We start from the raw sequence: 19,504 nt of genomic DNA on the forward strand, positions 1-19,504 counted from the left end.
TTTTTCATTTAATTATTATAAATTTTTTAAAATTTTATATAAAATATAATAAATAATTCAATTTTTTCAAATTTTATAATCATAATAATGTTAAAAATTAATATTCTAATAATATTTTATTTAATTTTTAACTTTCATCTCAACTCAATTCATTTTATTTCAACTCACTATCCAAACAATATCTTAATTTTTTATTTTTATTTTTAATTTTTTGGAACCTTTCATGAAGAAAACGTTTACATTCCACATTTTCCATTTGTTCTCTTTTAAGGAAAAAAATGGTCAAATTGATTTAAAGGTGGGTGGCGCAACCCTGTTGGTAATTTTGGGCCATTGGGATGAAACAAGATATCTAACACGACATGCATGTTATTGTCCGTATTTGATTATTTGTAGAGCTCGGGCAGGTCTACACACCACTTGTACAAATGAAACCCATTATTAGGCCTGTGCATAAAGGGTTGGGATCCGATTGAAACATCCGATTTGTCCAACCCAAACAAAGACGAGTTCATCAGGTCAAAATTCAACTTCGGGTTTTAAACAATACAATCCGTCGAAACCGATCAACACCAGTAAAAGCTGAATTTCAACAGTTACATACAAAGTAGCATACCTGGCATACAAATCTGAGAAAAAGGAAAAAGCTGAATTTTTTAACAACAATTACTCTATTTCTACTTCCCTACACACAAGAATTGAGTTGGGGTGGAAATATCATGATAAATGTTTTTTTATTCTTATAATTTTAATTTTTAAAATAAAAAGTCTTTGCAGAAACAACTCGTGGAAAAATAAGCGAGGGGCATCTGAATCAAAAGCTACATCTTTCTGGTTCCCTTAGATGTATGGAGCTGTAAAAGCAAAGAATTGGTGACAACAAATATTGAGCTCAGAGCCATTAACCCACCTGCAAAACCAAATATCGGAGTGATAAAATGACAGTGGAATGCAAGGCTGTCCACGTCCACACACAAGCTCAGCATGGAACAAGGCTTTCCAGCCATTCCAATCAAATAATAAAATATAAAGCAAAGGGTAAATCACTATTGAGGACGACCTTAGGATTTGCATCTTTTCCAGAACTACTTTCTAAAAGGTTTTAAAAAAGTTACGACCTAGCACCTGCACCTAAGGTTTGAATCATTTCAAAATGGTCCCTCTGCTAGTCCCCTGATTGAAGTTGGAAGTGGCACTTGACCGACACATCCAATCTCAAGAGGACATCATTTGTATGTACAATTAGAGTTTTAAAAAAATAGTCATGATAGCCTACAACTCTTTTATAACTATTTTTCAGTTAGCATTAATAGTAAAAAAAATGAAAAACAAGAAAATAGCAAAAAAATAAAATAAAATAAAGATACACAAGTTTAAAAAATCAACTAAATTAAAAATAAGAACACATTAAAAAATAAAACATTTGAAGAAAAATATTTTTAAAAAATTATAAACTATTTTTTTTAAATAATTTAAATTTGTGTAAAAATAAAAAATACTAAATAACGTAAAAATAAATAAAAACAGGAAAATATTAAAGAAAACAACATTATTGAGCTATTTATGAAAAATGAAAAGGGGTGGGCACCCATGAGTGGTTGGTGGCCACCAAGGGGTGGCCCTTGGACAACGGCCTAGATCGAGCCGTCAAATCTGGGTGGCCCTTGGTGGACATCCACGGAGTGGCACTGTCGTGGGTGACCTCTTTTTTTAATAAATATTTTAATAATTTTTTTTAAATGATGACTGAACATACAGATGACACGTATCTTTCTCTTATTGGATATACAATTGAAGGACGGGATCATTTTGTTATCTGACCCTAACCCAGGTGCTAGTTCTTACTTAGCTTTTCAAACCCTAGATACTAGTTTTGCAGAAGCACAAACCCCAGATACCTGAAAAGTAATTTTCCTATAGAGAAGTATAAATTTGCATACCTGAAAGTGAAGGAGTCATGGCAAAATCATATTGGGGAAGGAGTGCTCCAGCAGCGATGGGGATGGCAACAACATTGTACGCTATCGCCCATGATAAATTTTGGTACACCTTTGCCATTGTTGACTGTGCAAGTTCCAGTGCATCCACAACCTGCAGAAAAAGTAGAACTCATAAACTAGAAGCATAAAAACCGAATAGGCTTTTATTTAATATTGGATAAACCCTGTTACTGGTTCAAAAACTCACATCAGGCTCGTTTTTCTTTCGTAACTTGCCAATCTTATGACAACTTAATCACAATACAAAAGATTTCAAATGAATTTTCTAGCAGTGGTCTAAAACTCAAATGCTTCAATCAACCACTACCAGATGATACACTTCAAAGACAATTTACCCCTTCTATCACTAAAATGAATTGTTTTGCAGCAGAAAGGAAATTCAGCCTAGGATTTTTATAAGGGGAACGAATCACTTGGTTTTGTTCTGTCAACATATAGAAGATTCCTCATCCTTTTGGAAACATGGTTTAGTTCTTCAAATCTCCTAGTGCAATCAGTCTGATTCAGGTCATATCAGCTTGAATGAAGTGACTAATTTGAAATGGCAACAGCCTTGTAACCAAAGCTTTTAGGTAGAATATCAAACAAATACATAGGTGTAGGTGCTTTCTCTGTGAAAGTGTGGATCAGTATATATGAGTATCAGCAACACAGGTTCTTATCTAAAGATACTGTAATATAAGCAAAGTTTTCTGGGTTCTATGGTACTTCTGATCACTAAAATAGAGAACATAGGGCTGACTGCAGTTCATATTCATATCGAACCTTATGGAGCAAAGGAAAATATAGGAATGAAAATTACCTTTTAATATAGAAGCTACTGAAACGAATGCCATCCTAAGATGTTATCTCAAGAACGATGAGTTTCAGCGAAGCAAAAAAACACATCATGTTTATTATTTACAACAAAAATATCTGCTACTACATATTATTGCCATGTTAGAGGTCATCATGATCATCACCTTTTTTGCAACAGAAAAATTCCATGACCTCATGAGTAGCATAAAACAAGAAAACTAAGTCCGTCTAATTCAAAAGAACATACTTGTGAAAGTTTGTTTCCAAGAAGTACAATGGATGCCGCATCCGATGCAGCATTCTCTTGTGCTTCAATCTGCAGAGCAATCCCAACATCGGCAAGAGCCAAAGAGGGTGCATCATTTATGCCATCACCAACCTTCAAAATAATAAAAAGCAATAGCCTTTTAGGAGTCTTTACATTGCTTTAACTGATCTCCACGGGAAGATTAGATGCCCAACTTAGATTTACCTAAGAGCTGTGTTTTTCAGCATCCATGGTGTTTAATGCAAAAGTTTAATTGAAGAGATCAGAGTCACTAGCAAGCTAGGACCTATTTGACCATTGCATATTGATTACAATCACATAAATTCTAGAGAAGGAATCCAATAGAAGATGGTTACCATAGCAACATGATGTCCAGCAGATTTAAGAGTTGAGATAACTCCAGATTTCTGCTGCGGACTCAAGGAGGCATTGATACAATCACTTCCTATTCCAACTGTCTTTGCAATAGTTGCAACTGCCTCTTCCCTGTCTCCTGATAGGAGGACTGCTTTGATACCCTTCTGCTGGAGCCTTCACATCAAAGCAGCAACATAAGCACATGAAGCAGAAAATCACATAATGGAAATAGCAAGGACCAGACTTTCATTCAGGAAAAAAAACCGTATAAAAAATATAATTTCTGGATCCAACAAATGGAATGAAACTAGAGACAGTCAATCTATCAACAACCCACAGCATACCAAACGGACTTCAGAAATGATGAAAAAGAATACAATTACACATGCTGAGGTTTGGGACAGATGATCCAACATAGAAAAGTTGAAGACTAGCCCTAAAAAGAGAAAATAAAGGCAAATAAAATGAAAAAGAAACAGAAGACTATCAATCAGGACACTGGCAAACATAAGATTGACACAACTTTTTCATGGAAATTATATGGTTCAAAGTCTATTTACGTACTTATTTTACTTTTCAAGGACCACATGATTCATTGGAACATCTTTTAATGGTGAGGTGACATTACGAAGTTGTACACAATTTACATGCTCTTTTGGTGACAAGTGCACTGCAATAATCTTTTGGTGAGGTTCAGGTAAAACATGAATCTATAAAACACAAGAAATTCCCAGAACAAAAATCAGAAGAAAGTTGGGGAAAAGGGAAAAATGTTGAGATGCACTATAGTTGGACTCCACAATGAATAGCTTTTGTCAAAAGGATGCTCGTGGCCGCTTTAACTTAAAACTGGGAACAAGACATAAGAGAAACAAGACTTATTGTCTATGAATACATTGATGATCAGTATTACATCATTTTATGGGATAGCAAATTACCTAGTTACTGTAGATTTAGCATCATGGCGTAAACTATCAGATATTGCAATAACACCAATAATGCCTTCTCCTTCACGGCCAACATAAACAACTGTTTTTGAATAGTTTGACAATGATATTCCTTCTACCGAATGTTGCATCACAGCATGCTCCAGATTCCTTAGATCAGATGGGTCTGCTCTTTTTTGGAACCGTTCATGAACCCATTCTAAAGCACCAACTGCTACCAAACGCCCATCTACTTCTGCTAAGGTTCCGAAACCTGGCTCTGCTAATTGCCCTCTAGTGACTGGGATATCCAAATTTAACGCTTCAGCTTTTCTTATAATAGCCTTTGCAATTGGATGCGATGCTGTTTTCTCTACTGCAGCAGCAATTTGAAGGATTTCATTTTCTTCGTAAAGGAAAGAAGCCACAGCAGAAACAGCAGGTTTTCCTTCTGTGAGGGTCCCAGTCTGAAAGTGGAGAAGTTGAGTGAGGAAGCCGAGTACTCGAAACAATCTAGATTAAAAGGCACTGTATCTTTCAAATTTTAAAGCCAGTTCAGTGTGTGTGTGTGGTGTGTGTGTGTGAGAGAGAGAGAGAGAGAGAGAGAGATGCAAACAATTCTATGCATGTAGAGCTACCTTATCTAAAGCGACATAATCTATGCTGGCCAAGCGTTGTAGTACATCTCCTCCTCTGATAAGAAGCCCCTGTCTTGCTCCTGTTCATGTTCCAATGCAACAACGGGAATGGTGGTCTGAATAGGTACAACATTTATGATATAGGGTATAAAAACATAAAGATAATTGCTGGCCATTGGAAAGACAAAACAAAACACAAAAATCTTGATTCAAGCAAATTTAGGCTATATGGCTTATTTGGAAACATTCTCCATATAATCATTTCTTATTAACTGTAAGTTTATTGTATATGAATACAAGTTCTATAAGATTGTATGGAGAGGAGAACGTTCTTGGTACACTGTTCTAGAACTTTTATCGCCATATAAAGTAGACTTATCTTACAAACTATTCTGTCTTTCATAAATGTATGAATACTTCTCTTTTCTTACTAGTCTGATATAAGGGAATTTTACAGATGAAAACATTTCTCCGTTTAAATTTTCAGGTTACTCTTATATTGTCCATATAAGAAATAGTAGAAGCTTTGTTATGTTTATTTATTTTTACTTAAAATGCATATGAGGAATCCATAGTGCATAATAGTTTAACAACCTCTCTAACTAACATAAAATATAATTCAACTTCATATCATGACAAAAGAAAAAAATGAAAGAGCTTTGCTCAGTGGCTTTTGGATACTGACAAATACCTCCTTTGTCTTCTCTAAAGTTTACAACAGACAAGTGGGAGAGGTACGATTAGAATCTATATAGAAATAGTTGAACAGATTACAGCATCTCCCCTTCCTGGCCAAGACCCCTCTCTCTCAATGGGTTCTAAGGATGGTGGCGCCCTGAATCAGTCAGAAGGAGGCAACTCATCTATTTTGGGAGGGAGTGGCATTCAATATTCACAGAGGATAGACATTTTGAGAATCCACGTATCCTTCAAATAATGTTTTATCCAACATTATTGTTTTGGATGCTTAAATATATAGCAAATTACATACAAGAAAAAAATATAATGGAATAGAAGTCACTCATTTTAGCATATGTTTTTCTTTATTTTGAGAAGTAAGAAAGACGATTTTATTAAAATGAAAACACTCATTTAGCATATGTTATGACAGATCCCACTATAGCAGACAATTTTATACCCGCAATCTACAGATTAACAGCAGGTATCAAGAAGAAAGAGGTTAATTACAGGACATAAAGTATCATTCTCTTTTATAAGTTACAGGACATCAAGGATTACATATAAAGCAGCACTCACTGTTATAGAAATTCCATCTACATCATAAATATTCCAGCTGACAATATCAAACAAGTTAAAACAAGTTAATGTACCGAGAGAGGTGCCAACTAGGATTGCTGTGGGAGTGGCAAGACCCAGTGCACACGGGCAAGAAACCACCTGCAAGGAAAGAGATAATTTTACTTTATTTTTATCAGTAAATAATTTTATTGATGATAATAGGCGAGGCCCAAGTATGGGGGAGTGGACATACAAGAGCGACACCTAAGCATGGTTATCAAGAGATACATAATTTTATTTGATGAACTGAATAAATAAGATAATGACATTTCTTTTAAATCTTCAGTGCAAAGTTTCTCATTTGACATATAGAATCAACTACATAAATGTCTTCCCTCCATACATAGAAGTTATGAACGAACTGCTGCCAATAGCAACAATATAAACAATGACAAGATAAAGTGGATCAGTCTAAATCAAAGGCATTAATGGCTTGCACCTTGTATGATGAATTGCATTCAAAGTTCTCAGCCTCCAGTATGTTCTTTAACTGTTAAATCAGTGACTGAAGCAGCTCTTTTCTTGTTAGCACTATCTTGAATAATTGTATATCAGCACAGATAACCTTTTTTCTCTTTTGATAAGTATTAGAATCAATACCAATTTTAAATAACTATCTTTTTCTTTGGTTATTCAGACAAGTTTAATTAATGATCAAGAAAAAGAAGCATAGACATTATAAGTACATAGGGAGTATATTTCGAATACACCCAATGAGAGAGAGAAAAGAGGTAAAAAAGAACTCCTGAATACCCTTTTTATGAGGAATCTTGGAGACCATACAAAATCAACATGCCTTTAATCCGGTTAAACCCTAAACATGTGTAGCACGTCCCCATCACACAGATCAAGTAAATCATCGGCTATTCAACGATAGGATGTGGCCCCAAGATATTGTTACACTCAAAGGTTCAAACCTTAGACTTGGAGGAAGCATGGCACCAACAATGAGGCCCTTACCACTTGAGCCAACACCTAGGGTTCTCCTAAATACTAGAATTGGGAAGACAAAGGTGGACTGCCTTCCAATGGTAAAGAAAAGTGAAAATTTAAGCATTGATTTCTCCCACTATCCTTGCTCCATTATCTCATACTAGGGGTGGCAATATGTGACATGAACTGTGAACCCAACGTGAACAAGACATGAAACTAGCAGGTTTGAGTTTGATGTTAACGGGTTCAGGTCTTAAAGGGTTGACCCGTTAAGACACAATTTATAAATGAGTCAACCTGCTTAACATGAAATCAACTCGTTTTGACTTGTTTAGAATTTATTTCAAAATTAAAATTTTATTATTGTTAAGTTATAATATTGGTATTTCTCAATATGCTTATGTTTTTATTGTTGGGATTATAATTTTAGACCTATGCTCATATTTGTTATTGTATGGTTTGTAATATTGGTTTTATTATATGTTAAAATTTGAAAAATATTGAAAAATATTGGTTTTAAGCATTGATTTCTTCCACTATCCTTGCTCCATTATCTCATACTAGGGGTGGCAATATGTGACATGAACTGTGAACCCAACGTGAACAAGACATGAAACTAGCAGGTTTGAGTTTGATGTTAACGGGTTCAGGTCTTAAAGGGTTGACCCGTTAAGACACAATTTATAAATGAGTCAACCTGCTTAACATGAAATCAACTCGTTTTGACTTGTTTAGAATTTATTTCAAAATTAAAATTTTATTATTGTTAAGTTATAATATTGGTATTTCTCAATATGCTTATGTTTTTATTGTTGGGATTATAATTTTAGACCTATGCTCATATTTGTTATTGTATGGTTTATAATATTGATTTTATTATATGTTAAAATTTGAAAAATATTGAAAAATATTTTTTAAGAAATTGTGGTTATTAATAAATATAGATTTTAACTTTTATGTGAAATTATGTTAATCAGATCAAATGAGTTATACTGTAACGACCCGACCCTATTTTTTTTTTAAGGGATAAAATTCGAATAATTTTATTAAGCTCAATAAATGAGTTAAAGCCCATTAGAAAATTTATCGGATAGATTATTTTTTTTGGCTTCATTATTATTATTATTATTATTATTTTTTTTTTCTCTCTCTCCAAACTCATGAATCCTCTTCATAATAAAAATCCTCCCTACCGGATTTTCTTTTATGAATTTCAAACAATCCACTCACATGCACATGCACATGCACGTCTCTTCCTTTATTTTTTTATCTAGGGTTTTCTTTTGGTTCTCAAGCATATATACATATACACGTTTCACTCACCAAAAAATGCAAGCCGCAATGCCCTCCGCCGTGAGTCTTCCAATCACGTATCAATAAAATGCATGCACGGCTCCATCCGTTTCCTCCGCATTCACGTTTCTCATCCTAGGGTTTTCCTTTTTGACTCTCAACTGGCTAGGCTTATAAATAGTTAAGCTCTCCTCTGCATGAAAGGCATAGCCACTGCCGCCAAGCTATTCCTCTCCGAAAATTTCCATGGAAACCAAACCCACGCCTTCTTCCCCACGTCGCACTATGATCCCCTCCACGCCAACCCAAACTGCAAGCCGCACTCATTAAGCCCTTGCACACTGCCCCCCACTTCATGCACGGCCTCCAGGCCACGTCCAGGAAACAAGAAATCGAGAGCCACCTGCACAACGGAAACCGTGAGTTAGCACTACCCCAGCCCCACAAAAGAGCATAAAAACTTGGCCTCTTTCCATAACCACGACGCAGCTCCTCCCTCTGACCACCTCATTGCCCAGCTAGCAGAATCACTACTCGACTTGCCTCAGAAAAAGCCAACAACCAGCCTCCCCTGTTTTCCACACCCAAAAACAGAGCATTGAGCTCTCCGACTATAAGCCACAGCCCAGCCACCCTCAGCCACAGAACACGCCGACCAGCACAACCCAGTGGCACCCACTCTCCCGGAAAGCCCACGACCGTCGTCGTCCCCTCTTTCTCTCGGTTTGTTTGCGGCTTGACAGAACTCCCCCTCTCCTTCTCTCGGCGTCATAACACCACTGCCCAGAGAACCCAGTCGCGTCTCCGGTCCTTCCCCAGCCACCCAGAGCCGCCTCACATCAGCTTCCTCTCTTGGTGAGCATCGCACCACCCAACCCGATTGCATGCATCCCTTTCACGCGTAAAGCCAAACCGGATCCATGCAACCCGTAAATCAATATTTTTTTTGGTTAGTTAAATTACAAAAATGCCCCTCTATTTTGTTTTCCCAAAATGCCCATGTTCAATATGTTGTTTTCCAAAAATATCCTTGCTTATTTAAGACTAACGGGTAAGGATATTTTAGTGTCAGAAAGCGTTTAGGTTTAGAAAATATAGACTATTTTAGTAGTTTAGGTTTTTAAATAAAATCACTTGTTTAATTAGAAATTTATGCAAAATACGTGTTTATTTTTATAGGCGACCGATTACGTGCCGAAAATAGATTAGCATTGCAAGGTAAGTAGCATGATCATATCCTTACACGTATGTTCGGTAAACTGTTTATTTATTTTTTTAATAAAAGATATTATGCATGTATGCCCTCATTGGAAGCCCCTTTCTACGTACCCAAGACATGATAAAAAGTTATGATTTTATGTGAAAGTTTATGAATATTGATGATCTTATGTGATAATTTATGCATTAAAATAATTATGGGAGTCATACATGATTTATGTGAGAGATTATTCACAAAATTATTTATTAAACGCATGATTTTACGTGAGAGTTATTTCATAAAATTTTCTATGAAAAGTTATGAATTTATGTGAGGAAACATGTATCACGATATTATAAAAGAATACGATTTCATTTGAAATCTATGATACGATGTGACAAGTATGTATGTGATTTCTTTTTAAATCTATGAAATGACAAGTATGCAAATATGATTTGATAAAATATGTAACGGCCTATGTTATGATATGAAAACGGTACCTATGTTATGGGCATATTGCATTGCCAGGTCGTGCATGCTGGTAGTGCACCCAGTATGTCTTCCTTATGTATGGATTTCACAACCCGCGGCCATGGACGGAATCAGAATCTATTTAGATTCGCTAACCCTAACTCACGGGGGTCAACAGTGGGTAACGGCCTATGATAAGTGAAAGATAAGTTAATATTCATGTTCATGTTATTTATGAATATATTTATGAATATGCATGTTTTTCAAGAAACCTTATGTTTATTATGTTTACTGTATGATGTGTTGCTTATTGAGTATTCGACTCATTTTAGATTGTTTTTATGTTTTTAAACCCCCCCAGGTGATAACATTTATGAAGATGAGACTGCAGAACAGGACTTGACTCCGGGAGGCGAGGCAGAGGCCTAGACAGATTATGCTATGACTTTCTATTGTTTAAAGTTTAAATAAATTATTTTGATAAGCACATGAGACTTCCGTATTTTAATAAGTGCTTCCGCAGATTTTATTTTGGATTTTCAGTATTTATTGAAATTTGTTATTTTATGGAATTCTTTCGCATTTGGCGCATTGTTAAAAAGGAAAAGCTTTTATATTTAAGTTTAGTAGTAGCACACTGGCTCCTCAAAAATTATAAAATGTCTTTATTGGGGAGCAGGGTGTTACATATATATTTTAGTTCAACCAATTTACATGAAACAAACGACTTTAAATGAGTCGTGTCATGTTAATATATTTCTAATTAATTATTAAACGGGTCTCCTCCTACACAAATTGTTTGATGTACATGGATAAATACATTGAAGTTTAATCTTAATGGTTGTAGAATGTTTGAAAGAACAATTGATAGCTAAGATTTAAATATATACCTATGGCATCGACTATTAGTAGACTGCTTGGTTACCACAATCTCCTCTGTTCCACTGTTGATTTCTCTTGTTCCTAATCTTAACTGCCCATTGTTTTAGTTGAATGTTAAAAATGTCTTTCTACATGACAACTTGCTTGGGGATGTTTAAATGGAGAAACTAACTATGTTTGTTGCTTAAGGGAGCATTAGGGGAACTGTTTACAAGTTAAAAAATGCATCATATGGCGTAAAACTTGAAAATGAAACATTAATGAAGGAGATCTTTTGGAGATAGAAATCAAAGGGCTTTATGGTTGAGGGAGGGGGATAAATGAAGACTTCTTCCATTGAGTGGCTAATTCGCATAGGAGGAACAATGCAAGTAAGATGATGGTGATGGTATTATTTCCTCAGATCAATCTGCAACAAATTATCATATTGTACAACATTATAAGCACTTACTCTCGGAACAGTACATGGAAACGACAGAAATTAGATGGGTTCGTGTTTGAGACAATTGATCCCTAGGAAACAGGGTGGCTTGAGAGGCCTTTCGAAGAAGACAAGGTTTGCAAAGTGGTTAAAAATATGGCTTGGGACAAAGCAGCAGGTCCCAATGGCTTCACTATGGCATTCTTCCAAGTTTGTTGGAAAGCAGTCAAAGGGGACATAATGTGGGGTTTTCAAGAGTTCCATGTAAAAGGAAGGTTTGAAAAAAGCCTCAATGCAACTTTTATAGCACTTATTCCTCAAAAAGCAGGAGTAGCAGACACCGTTCATATTGAACCTGCACCGTTCAGCTTCAGACATCGGTGGTAGTTCCCATTGAGATGACACCAACACCCATGTGTTTCCAAATCAAGATAATGGGTCATGCAAATCAGACACAATGGATAGTGAAAACAACAATAACAAAAAAAAAAAAAAAAAAGAACCCAGTAGAAGAATGAGATGAAAATTGCTCTGAATGTATGAGGAGGTGAGATGAAAATTGCGCCGAATGTACGAGGAGATGGGATAAAAATCGTGCTGAATGTATGAGGAGATGAGATAAAAATGCATTCTTTCTCGTTCTATTCATGCCTGAGATAAAATCGGGTTGAAATGGTCTTCTTCTGTGTTGGCTCTCTTTCTTTCTTTCACCTTCGTTTTTTAATTTCTTTTAATGCCATGTCAGTGCAGTGTGTGGGTGTGTTAAAATGGGCGGCATCCATGTAGAAGAACTGAATCCCAAAATAGTCTAAAATTAATGCATCAGGCCATATACAGCTAGTCAATGGCATATGAGTTTACCATTACTCACCAGTACATCAACAGAAAGCTTCAAGCTCAAAAGCAAAGGATCTCCTTCTGGCCCAGCAATGCCGTTCAGCAAGACATCTGGAAAAACGTGTGTCCCAATAAAATACCTTAACATGAATACAACAAGGTGTAAGAAACAAATAAAAGTTAACAAAACATATAGAAGAGTCAGAAGTTTCAATGTGGAGTTAAATTGATTAATGTTAATACAAATCCAACAATTTGAACCTTTCTTAAAAACCGATTCCTTAGTCCTATTTAACCTTCCATCAACCTTAAAGCACTTCTAAGTGGTATGGTTCAATCACATGGAAAAGCAATTAAAGAAACAAACACATACCAAAATGCAAATGTGGCAGCTGAAAGACTCATTACACTATATACAAAGGGCCCAGCTATCGAATCTGCAAGCCTTTGTATAGGTGCTTCACGACCTTGAGCATCCTCAACCTGACAATAAAAACATATAGCTTTATTTGAAGAAGAATCTGCCCATATAGAATAAGGTCTAAAATTTCCTATATAGCATCAAGCATTTGATAGTTCATTTGGGCTTTTATGGTAACTGTTAATCCAACCTGGACCAGGCTAATTGAATTGTTCATGACTTCATGCAACTGTAATGAGTTTCAAGCCTTATGTGAATCACTAACAAAGTGGTGATTCGGTAGTGCTAGGATCAGTTCCTATTTTTTAATCACTTGCTCTACTTAGCCATCAATAACATTTGCAATACAAGTTCAGAGGTTGCTTGAGCAGTGACGCTGTCCTCTTTAAAACCTAGAGGTATTTTGAAGATGTGGAACACAGGCAAGCGAGCACGTGCACACATACACAGTTAGAGAGAGAGAGACAGAGAGAGGGGAAAGCTAGCTTACTAACCATGCGAAAAATCTTGGATATCATTGAGTTGGTGCCTGTGGAAGAGGCTTCAATCCTCAAAGGACCATCCTGAAATAAATAATAGCCCTTCTAATAATATTAAGAGAAATTGGATTGTCAAAAGCCACATAAATTTGAAATTCCCAGGAATTAACTCGACTATATGATCTAAAGCTTGATTTTACGAGAAACATGCTAATCAAGCATACGTCAACCTCCAAGAAAAATGAGCAGTTCTATCTATACCCCACCAATGTCTCAAAGATAAACAAAAAACAGACATTATCACAATTCTCAAGTCTAAAATTAATCATACCCAATTTATTGTCCCAGCAGAGACCGTGAGGCCTTTTTCCTTATACACAGGAAGTGATTCTCCTGTAAGCATGGATTCATCAACAACACTTCTTCCCGAAAGAACTCTTCCCTGCCCCAAAAATTTGAATTTTAACTCTCAATCCATAAGCAAAAATCCAGTTTTGGAGTGTGTGTGCGCACATGCATGCATTACATGTGTGATGCAAAAGAAGCTCTGGTAGACAAAACTTGGAAACCAAAGTTATTTGAAATTTTGGACTACAGCTGTGGCGTCTAGATGCAATCATACAAAATCTTCACCTATTTAGTTTGGGTCTTATATTTATGCTTATCACGTAAGAAAGCCCATTGGTTCAAATTTAAATAAGTTTTTCTTAACTGTAGATAATCTAGTAATTTTTTTATTTGTAAGAATGAGATTATCAGAGACCAAAATGTCTTATTTTAAATTTTTTTTTTTGAGAACTTTTCCTGTTTCATTCTTATACTTTTTACTTAATTTAGGTTTTCTTTTAAAAAACAAAATAAGGAATCCTATTTTTTGTTGAATAGGTTTTGGCAATAGCCAATATAAGGGCCTTTAGATAATCTGTTTCAGATTCAGAAATGTTGTTTTGATAATTTCCTGTAGTTTGTTTTTGAGCTTTCAAGGTGTGATTGCCTAGTCTATTCCTTCTTCTCCATTCTATTCTTGTCTCAACAAGCACCAAAGTCGTCGGATCCCTTTTTTAACACCTATTTAACAATATATGCCTCCAACCAAGATCACATCCAGAAACCTACATAGTGCTTAAATCCTAAAGATGCTGCATTAGACTTGATATTACACAACACCACTTCTCTGTGTGCTGAGTCAATATATAATGGGAAGACGCTCAGCAAACTAAAAAGAAAATGAAAGAGATACTATTGTAACTAATCAACAGCACTTTCGTTTCAAGCAAAAACATATTATTGTGTCTATATTGATTGAAGATGTTGTAATTGGCCATATTCCTGATGGGTTGAAGCGGTGGTATGAGAACATTAACTATTGTTAGAATATTATTTTTTAATATTGTTATTATTTTGAGATTTGAAAAAGTTGAATTGTTTATTATATTTTGTGTGAAAATTTAGGAAAGTTATAATGATGAGATGAGATGAAACCATCTCTAAATCCAATCAGGGCCTTGCTATCATGCTAAAATGGTATCGAAGACGTGATTTCTTACAATGACTTGACTACAAAATATGCAACTCCATATCAACCTTAACACTTACATCTATAGGAATAGTCTCTCCGGGCAAAACCAACACAGAATCTCCGACTCGGATGTCATCAGTTGGGACCTCAACACATATTGCATCAGAGCTAAGTATGCTATCACTGTATGAATCACTTTCAGTGGGCATAATTACAAGCCGTGACTGCGTGGATATCAGTGACTGCAAAAACACCCAGCAAACTAGATCAAACAAGTGTTGATTATTTCATCCCCTGAGAGATACCAAGTATATGATAAAGCGCATCATGCATATCTCCATTTCTTGTTGATGCACAAAAGTTATCTGACCATGCAATAAACATAAATGCACCAATGACTTTTTCTAGTCACCAAACCAAAGAGAGACTTGAAGAACAAGAGAAGTGCGAGCTCTGAAAAGTGCTGAATTTAATTAAGTCAATCACGGTACCATATTTTATAACAACACAATATTACATGGATGCTTAGGCTGCTAGCATGTTCATCATAGTGAGCAAATGGTACTCTATCCTCAAATATGCATACCCATGCAACTTTCATATGGGCCATGACATTAGGCTAGACCTACTACAGGCAGCAGAGACATGGTGGTGCAGTCAAACAAAAACTACATTGAGACATCTTTTTTTTTATTTATAAGTAAAAATACATTGAGACATCCGTGACCAAAGTGTTTCGGTAACTGACTATATGGCTTTATTTTTTTAATATAAAATGAAGTTTCCATCAAAATGCACTAGATTTTTTTTTAAAAAAGAAAAAAAAGAAATCATGTCTCATGTTCAAAATACCTGTTAAAACATTTCAAACATAGAATTACTAAAAGTGAATCACAGAGCAGATAAAAAAAATGTAAGAAAATTAAAGTGAATGTAATGGGATCAAAATAAAATTTGCAACTGTCCAAACATAATTTAGCAGAAGAATACAAAAGTAATAGAAATAGAAATGAAACCAAATTTCACACGAAGAGACCAGCCAAATGTTCGTTAGTTTATCTGTTGAAATTAGAGACATGAACCACATTCTAACTTACTAAAAGTTCATTCATATCACTTGATGCCCTGATTCTCGCCTTTTCTTCCAGAGAACGTCCAAGGAGCACAAAACCAAGAAGCATGACCTGCATACTAAAACACGGGCATTCCATGAGGAGTGTGTTATCTACTAAACCATAAAGTTCAACCTTCTAGCTTTCAGATGTAATGATGGGAAGGGTGGTTATAACTTATAACAACCAAGTTGTGTTGTAGGTTTCGCAATCTCAAATTTAAAAAGTTTCTTATAAGATCATGTAAAACACTGTAAAGAATGAACGTAAAGCAACTCACCGGTTCCTCAAAGAATGATGCATCCCATTCAAGCCCAGGATTAAGAAGTGAGACCTATAAAAGGAAAGGAATTCAAGATTCTATAACTTGCAACAAAAATAAAAAAGGAGCATCCCGGAATGCAATGGAAAACTAAGGAAAGGGTCTCACCGCGCTGATCACAAATGCAGCTATGGACCCAAATCCCACCAGCGAGTTCATATTTGGGGAACCCTTCTTGAATGCCCTCAGGCCATCAAAAAGCAAGTCTGCAACACATTGTTATTCTAAATAATCAAAAAATAAAAATTGAGAATTTCGAAAATTCCAATTAAAAGGAATGTAGTAGACAATAAAATAGAATATTTATTCCTAACTGAGTTTTACTATGTACAATCATTTTTATTTTTTATTTATGCACTTTATTGATGTAATATTTGATATTAAAAAAAAAAATAAAACAATCAATCATAATATTAATAGAGTACATAAAAAATAGATAAAAATAATTATACAGTACATTTTTGTATTCCTAAACACGCTAATTGAATTAATATTTTTTTCCTTTTAGGACATTAAAATCCCACAAAACATGGAGTGCTTGAAAAAATTAGTAATATAGGGTATTCAAACAAGAGGAAAGAGAAACCATTACAGACCTCTTCCAGGTCCCAACAGAGTCCCAAAAGCCAAAGCGCCCTTTAGATAGGAATTATGAAGTACTTCCCAGAAAGATCCTGAAACCAACAACAATAAATCAAAGTTGGACATCAAAGCACTGTTCTCCAGTTCCAATATGATGAAGGAATACCATGAGCGACGTGAATGCCAAGAGAGTGCAAGATATGAGAAGCGTGCGATCCGCAACACAAGGCAACCAAAGTCCACGCGAAAGCCACGCGATTCCGAGAATTTGCTAGCAATTCCTCCTTCTTCTTAGCCATCTCCTTCCAATTCTTCACATTCTCCGCCACTCCCATCCCCGAAACCCTCCGCTTCGTCGGAAACCCACACTCCGTCAGCCTCCGAGCCAAACTCTCCGCAACATTCGCCGGAAAATCGGTCCTTGGCTTCAATTTGACAGCCGCGGTCTCGGTCAACATGTTGACCACTACCGATTCGACTCTGTCTTCGGCGGAGAGGACCGACTTGACACGGGACACACAAGCCCCACACATCATTCCGGAGACGTCAAGAAGAACCGACGTTGACTCATTGCAGTTTTGTTCTTCACTTTGTGTTAGAGGCTCGATTTCGAGGGAGTTGGAGAGAACAAAGTTAGAAGCCGAGCGTCGGCGTCTTTTTGGGAGGAGAAGGTTACGTCTCCGTTCTCTTGGAACAAGAGAACCGAAGCCATAACAGCGAGCAATGGAGCTTGATCTGCAGCTGTAGCTGTAGAAGAGCTTTCGGTGAGGCAAGAGAGACAGCCGTAGTAGATCGGTCGCCATTGTACGAGCGCGCGAGAGAGACAGGGAGAGACAGATGACGATGAATTATGTATATCTGATCTACTACATCCACATATGTTCTTCTTTGGCTGCTAGTTGACTGGCTCGTGGTCAAAATAGCAGCGAGTGCCAAGCTGTACTCATCCGTGCAAAAACGGCGTCGTATGGAGTACATTCTTGGGGACCATATCATCTCTTTCCCGTCCTCCTGATTTCGATGCGTGCGTTATCTTTCTCTCAGCCTGCTGCTTCGCTCAACAACAGTGGAGTCGCGAGAAAATGGCCCTGAAGAACGATTCGTCCGCTGAGAACACGATATGTATAGAAACAAAGTGGGTGCCGAACCGTGTAATTCTATCCTGGTGGGCATTCACTACTCAAACGCCATTTCTGAGACCATCCAGCTCCGGCCCCAACTCCAACTCCAACTCCAACTACAAGCCGAGTAGCCATTTTGTTCGTCCAAGCGTTCTTCTTCGTGACCTTCGCTGCTCAGTTATGTCAACTGCTGATAAGTGTTTCAGATTTCTTCTCTTATTCGCTTCTCAAAATCCACTTCTCAACAAGGTGCTATCGTTGTCTTCTCAATTTCAAGGCTTCTGCCAACAGGTAACGCCCTCTCCCTCCTCTCTCTCTCTCTCTCTCTCTCTCTCTCTCTCTCTCAACATGCTTTGAGAGGACTTTATGCAGAAGAAGAAGTGATTAGAAGTAGTCCATCGTAGAGATCTATACTGCTGTTCATCAAGGAGTCGTTCCGACCTTTCTTCGTTAGACAGCTTCAAATTGATGTTTAATCTGATTTTGAGAAATAATTTGCTTATTTATTTGATTGGTGGGAGTGCTCCATTGAACTCTACTTCAGATTAACTGCAGGAACTACAGGAATGTGAATTCTCTGTACAATCACAATTTTGCTGCCGTTTTACCCGGAGATTCAGTGGCAGGAATTGTGGTGGCTAATGGTATCTCAAATTTCTTGAACATTTATAACACGCTTTTGATTGTCAGGCTTGTTTTGACTTGGTTTCCGAACACTCCTCCTGCCATTGTTAGTCCCCTCAGGTGAGAGCATCCTCTATATCTAATTTACCTTGAACCAATGAACCACTTATTTCCATGTATGGAAAAAAGGAAATGGACAGAAAAAATGGAGATTTACTCGGCTTTAGCTTATGGTGTTGAATTTCCCACAATGATTCTGTATATATATCTTTATGATTGATGTCATGTTTCCATCCAGCACTTTATGTGACCCTTACTTGAACATATTCCGTGGAATTATCCCACCACTTGGAGGAACTCTTGATTTTTCTCCCATACTAGCATTTCTGGTTCTGAATGCCTTTACCAGCACTGCTGCTGCGCTTCCTGCGGAACTTCCAGCTACGGGAACATCTGAAGAATCTCCTGTATCTCTTGATAAGTTTACTAATATTACTACATCACAGAAGAAATGGATGAGAAGGCTTCACGGAAACAGGTCAAAGAGCAGCGGTGGTGCCAATTAGACCTTTCTGTTAATTTCCATAGTTTACTCTTTAAATTTTTCTGCATTCTTAGTTTTCATGGTCTAATAGATATGCAGTCTGTGTATTCTTGTACTGTTTGAGAAATGGACAATACCTTTCCGGCTTTTACCATGTCTTCTTTTGTGCTGAACTGCCAAAATTCTTGTGCTATACATTGTTGATAGTAATTCATTTTTCATAAGCTGGGAGATGTGTTGATCTATCATCTTTTTTGGTGCCAAATTTAAAACATTTGGAATGACAATGCAAGCTATTTTACTTTTTATTATGGTGAACTAGTCTATTGCTATTGATAGGATGAAGTCCAGGGCTTAGATTGTGATTTTGGTTGACTTCCTAATTTCTTTACTCTGAACGTGTGTCAAAGTAAATGTAAAAATGGAGGGAAATACTTTAGTCACAAAGGGATTACACAA

At 36.5% G+C, this 19,504-nt stretch overlaps 2 protein-coding genes across 2 annotated transcripts; one reads left to right on the top strand and one right to left on the bottom strand.

The window, feature by feature from the left end:
* Nucleotides 1-519: 519 nt before the first annotated feature.
* On the bottom strand, nucleotides 520-17,641 carry LOC108985995 (copper-transporting ATPase PAA2, chloroplastic). Its single transcript, XM_035690592.1, has 17 exons — nucleotides 16,923-17,641; nucleotides 16,771-16,848; nucleotides 16,283-16,380; nucleotides 16,133-16,186; nucleotides 15,838-15,924; nucleotides 14,818-14,982; nucleotides 13,553-13,663; nucleotides 13,237-13,305; nucleotides 12,695-12,804; nucleotides 12,356-12,461; nucleotides 6,319-6,385; nucleotides 4,988-5,067; nucleotides 4,362-4,816; nucleotides 3,423-3,597; nucleotides 3,046-3,177; nucleotides 1,941-2,091; nucleotides 520-910 (listed from the first exon to the last, which is right to left on the bottom strand). The coding sequence occupies exons 1-17, from the start codon at nucleotides 17,557-17,559 to the stop codon at nucleotides 822-824; spliced, it is 2,664 nt and encodes an 887-aa protein (XP_035546485.1). The 5' UTR covers nucleotides 17,560-17,641; the 3' UTR covers nucleotides 520-821.
* Nucleotides 17,642-17,741: 100 nt separating this feature from the next.
* LOC109010541 (ylmG homolog protein 2, chloroplastic-like) lies at nucleotides 17,742-19,269 on the top strand. Its single transcript, XM_018991412.2, has 3 exons — nucleotides 17,742-18,168; nucleotides 18,422-18,621; nucleotides 18,800-19,269. Exons 1-3 carry the CDS (start codon nucleotides 17,839-17,841, stop codon nucleotides 19,065-19,067), a joined length of 798 nt encoding a protein of 265 aa, XP_018846957.2. The 5' UTR covers nucleotides 17,742-17,838; the 3' UTR covers nucleotides 19,068-19,269.
* The last annotated feature ends 235 nt before the right edge of the window (nucleotides 19,270-19,504 follow it).

This window comes from Juglans regia, chromosome 6 (assembly GCF_001411555.2).
Source record: "Juglans regia cultivar Chandler chromosome 6, Walnut 2.0, whole genome shotgun sequence".
NCBI classification, from domain to species: domain Eukaryota; kingdom Viridiplantae; phylum Streptophyta; class Magnoliopsida; order Fagales; family Juglandaceae; genus Juglans; species Juglans regia.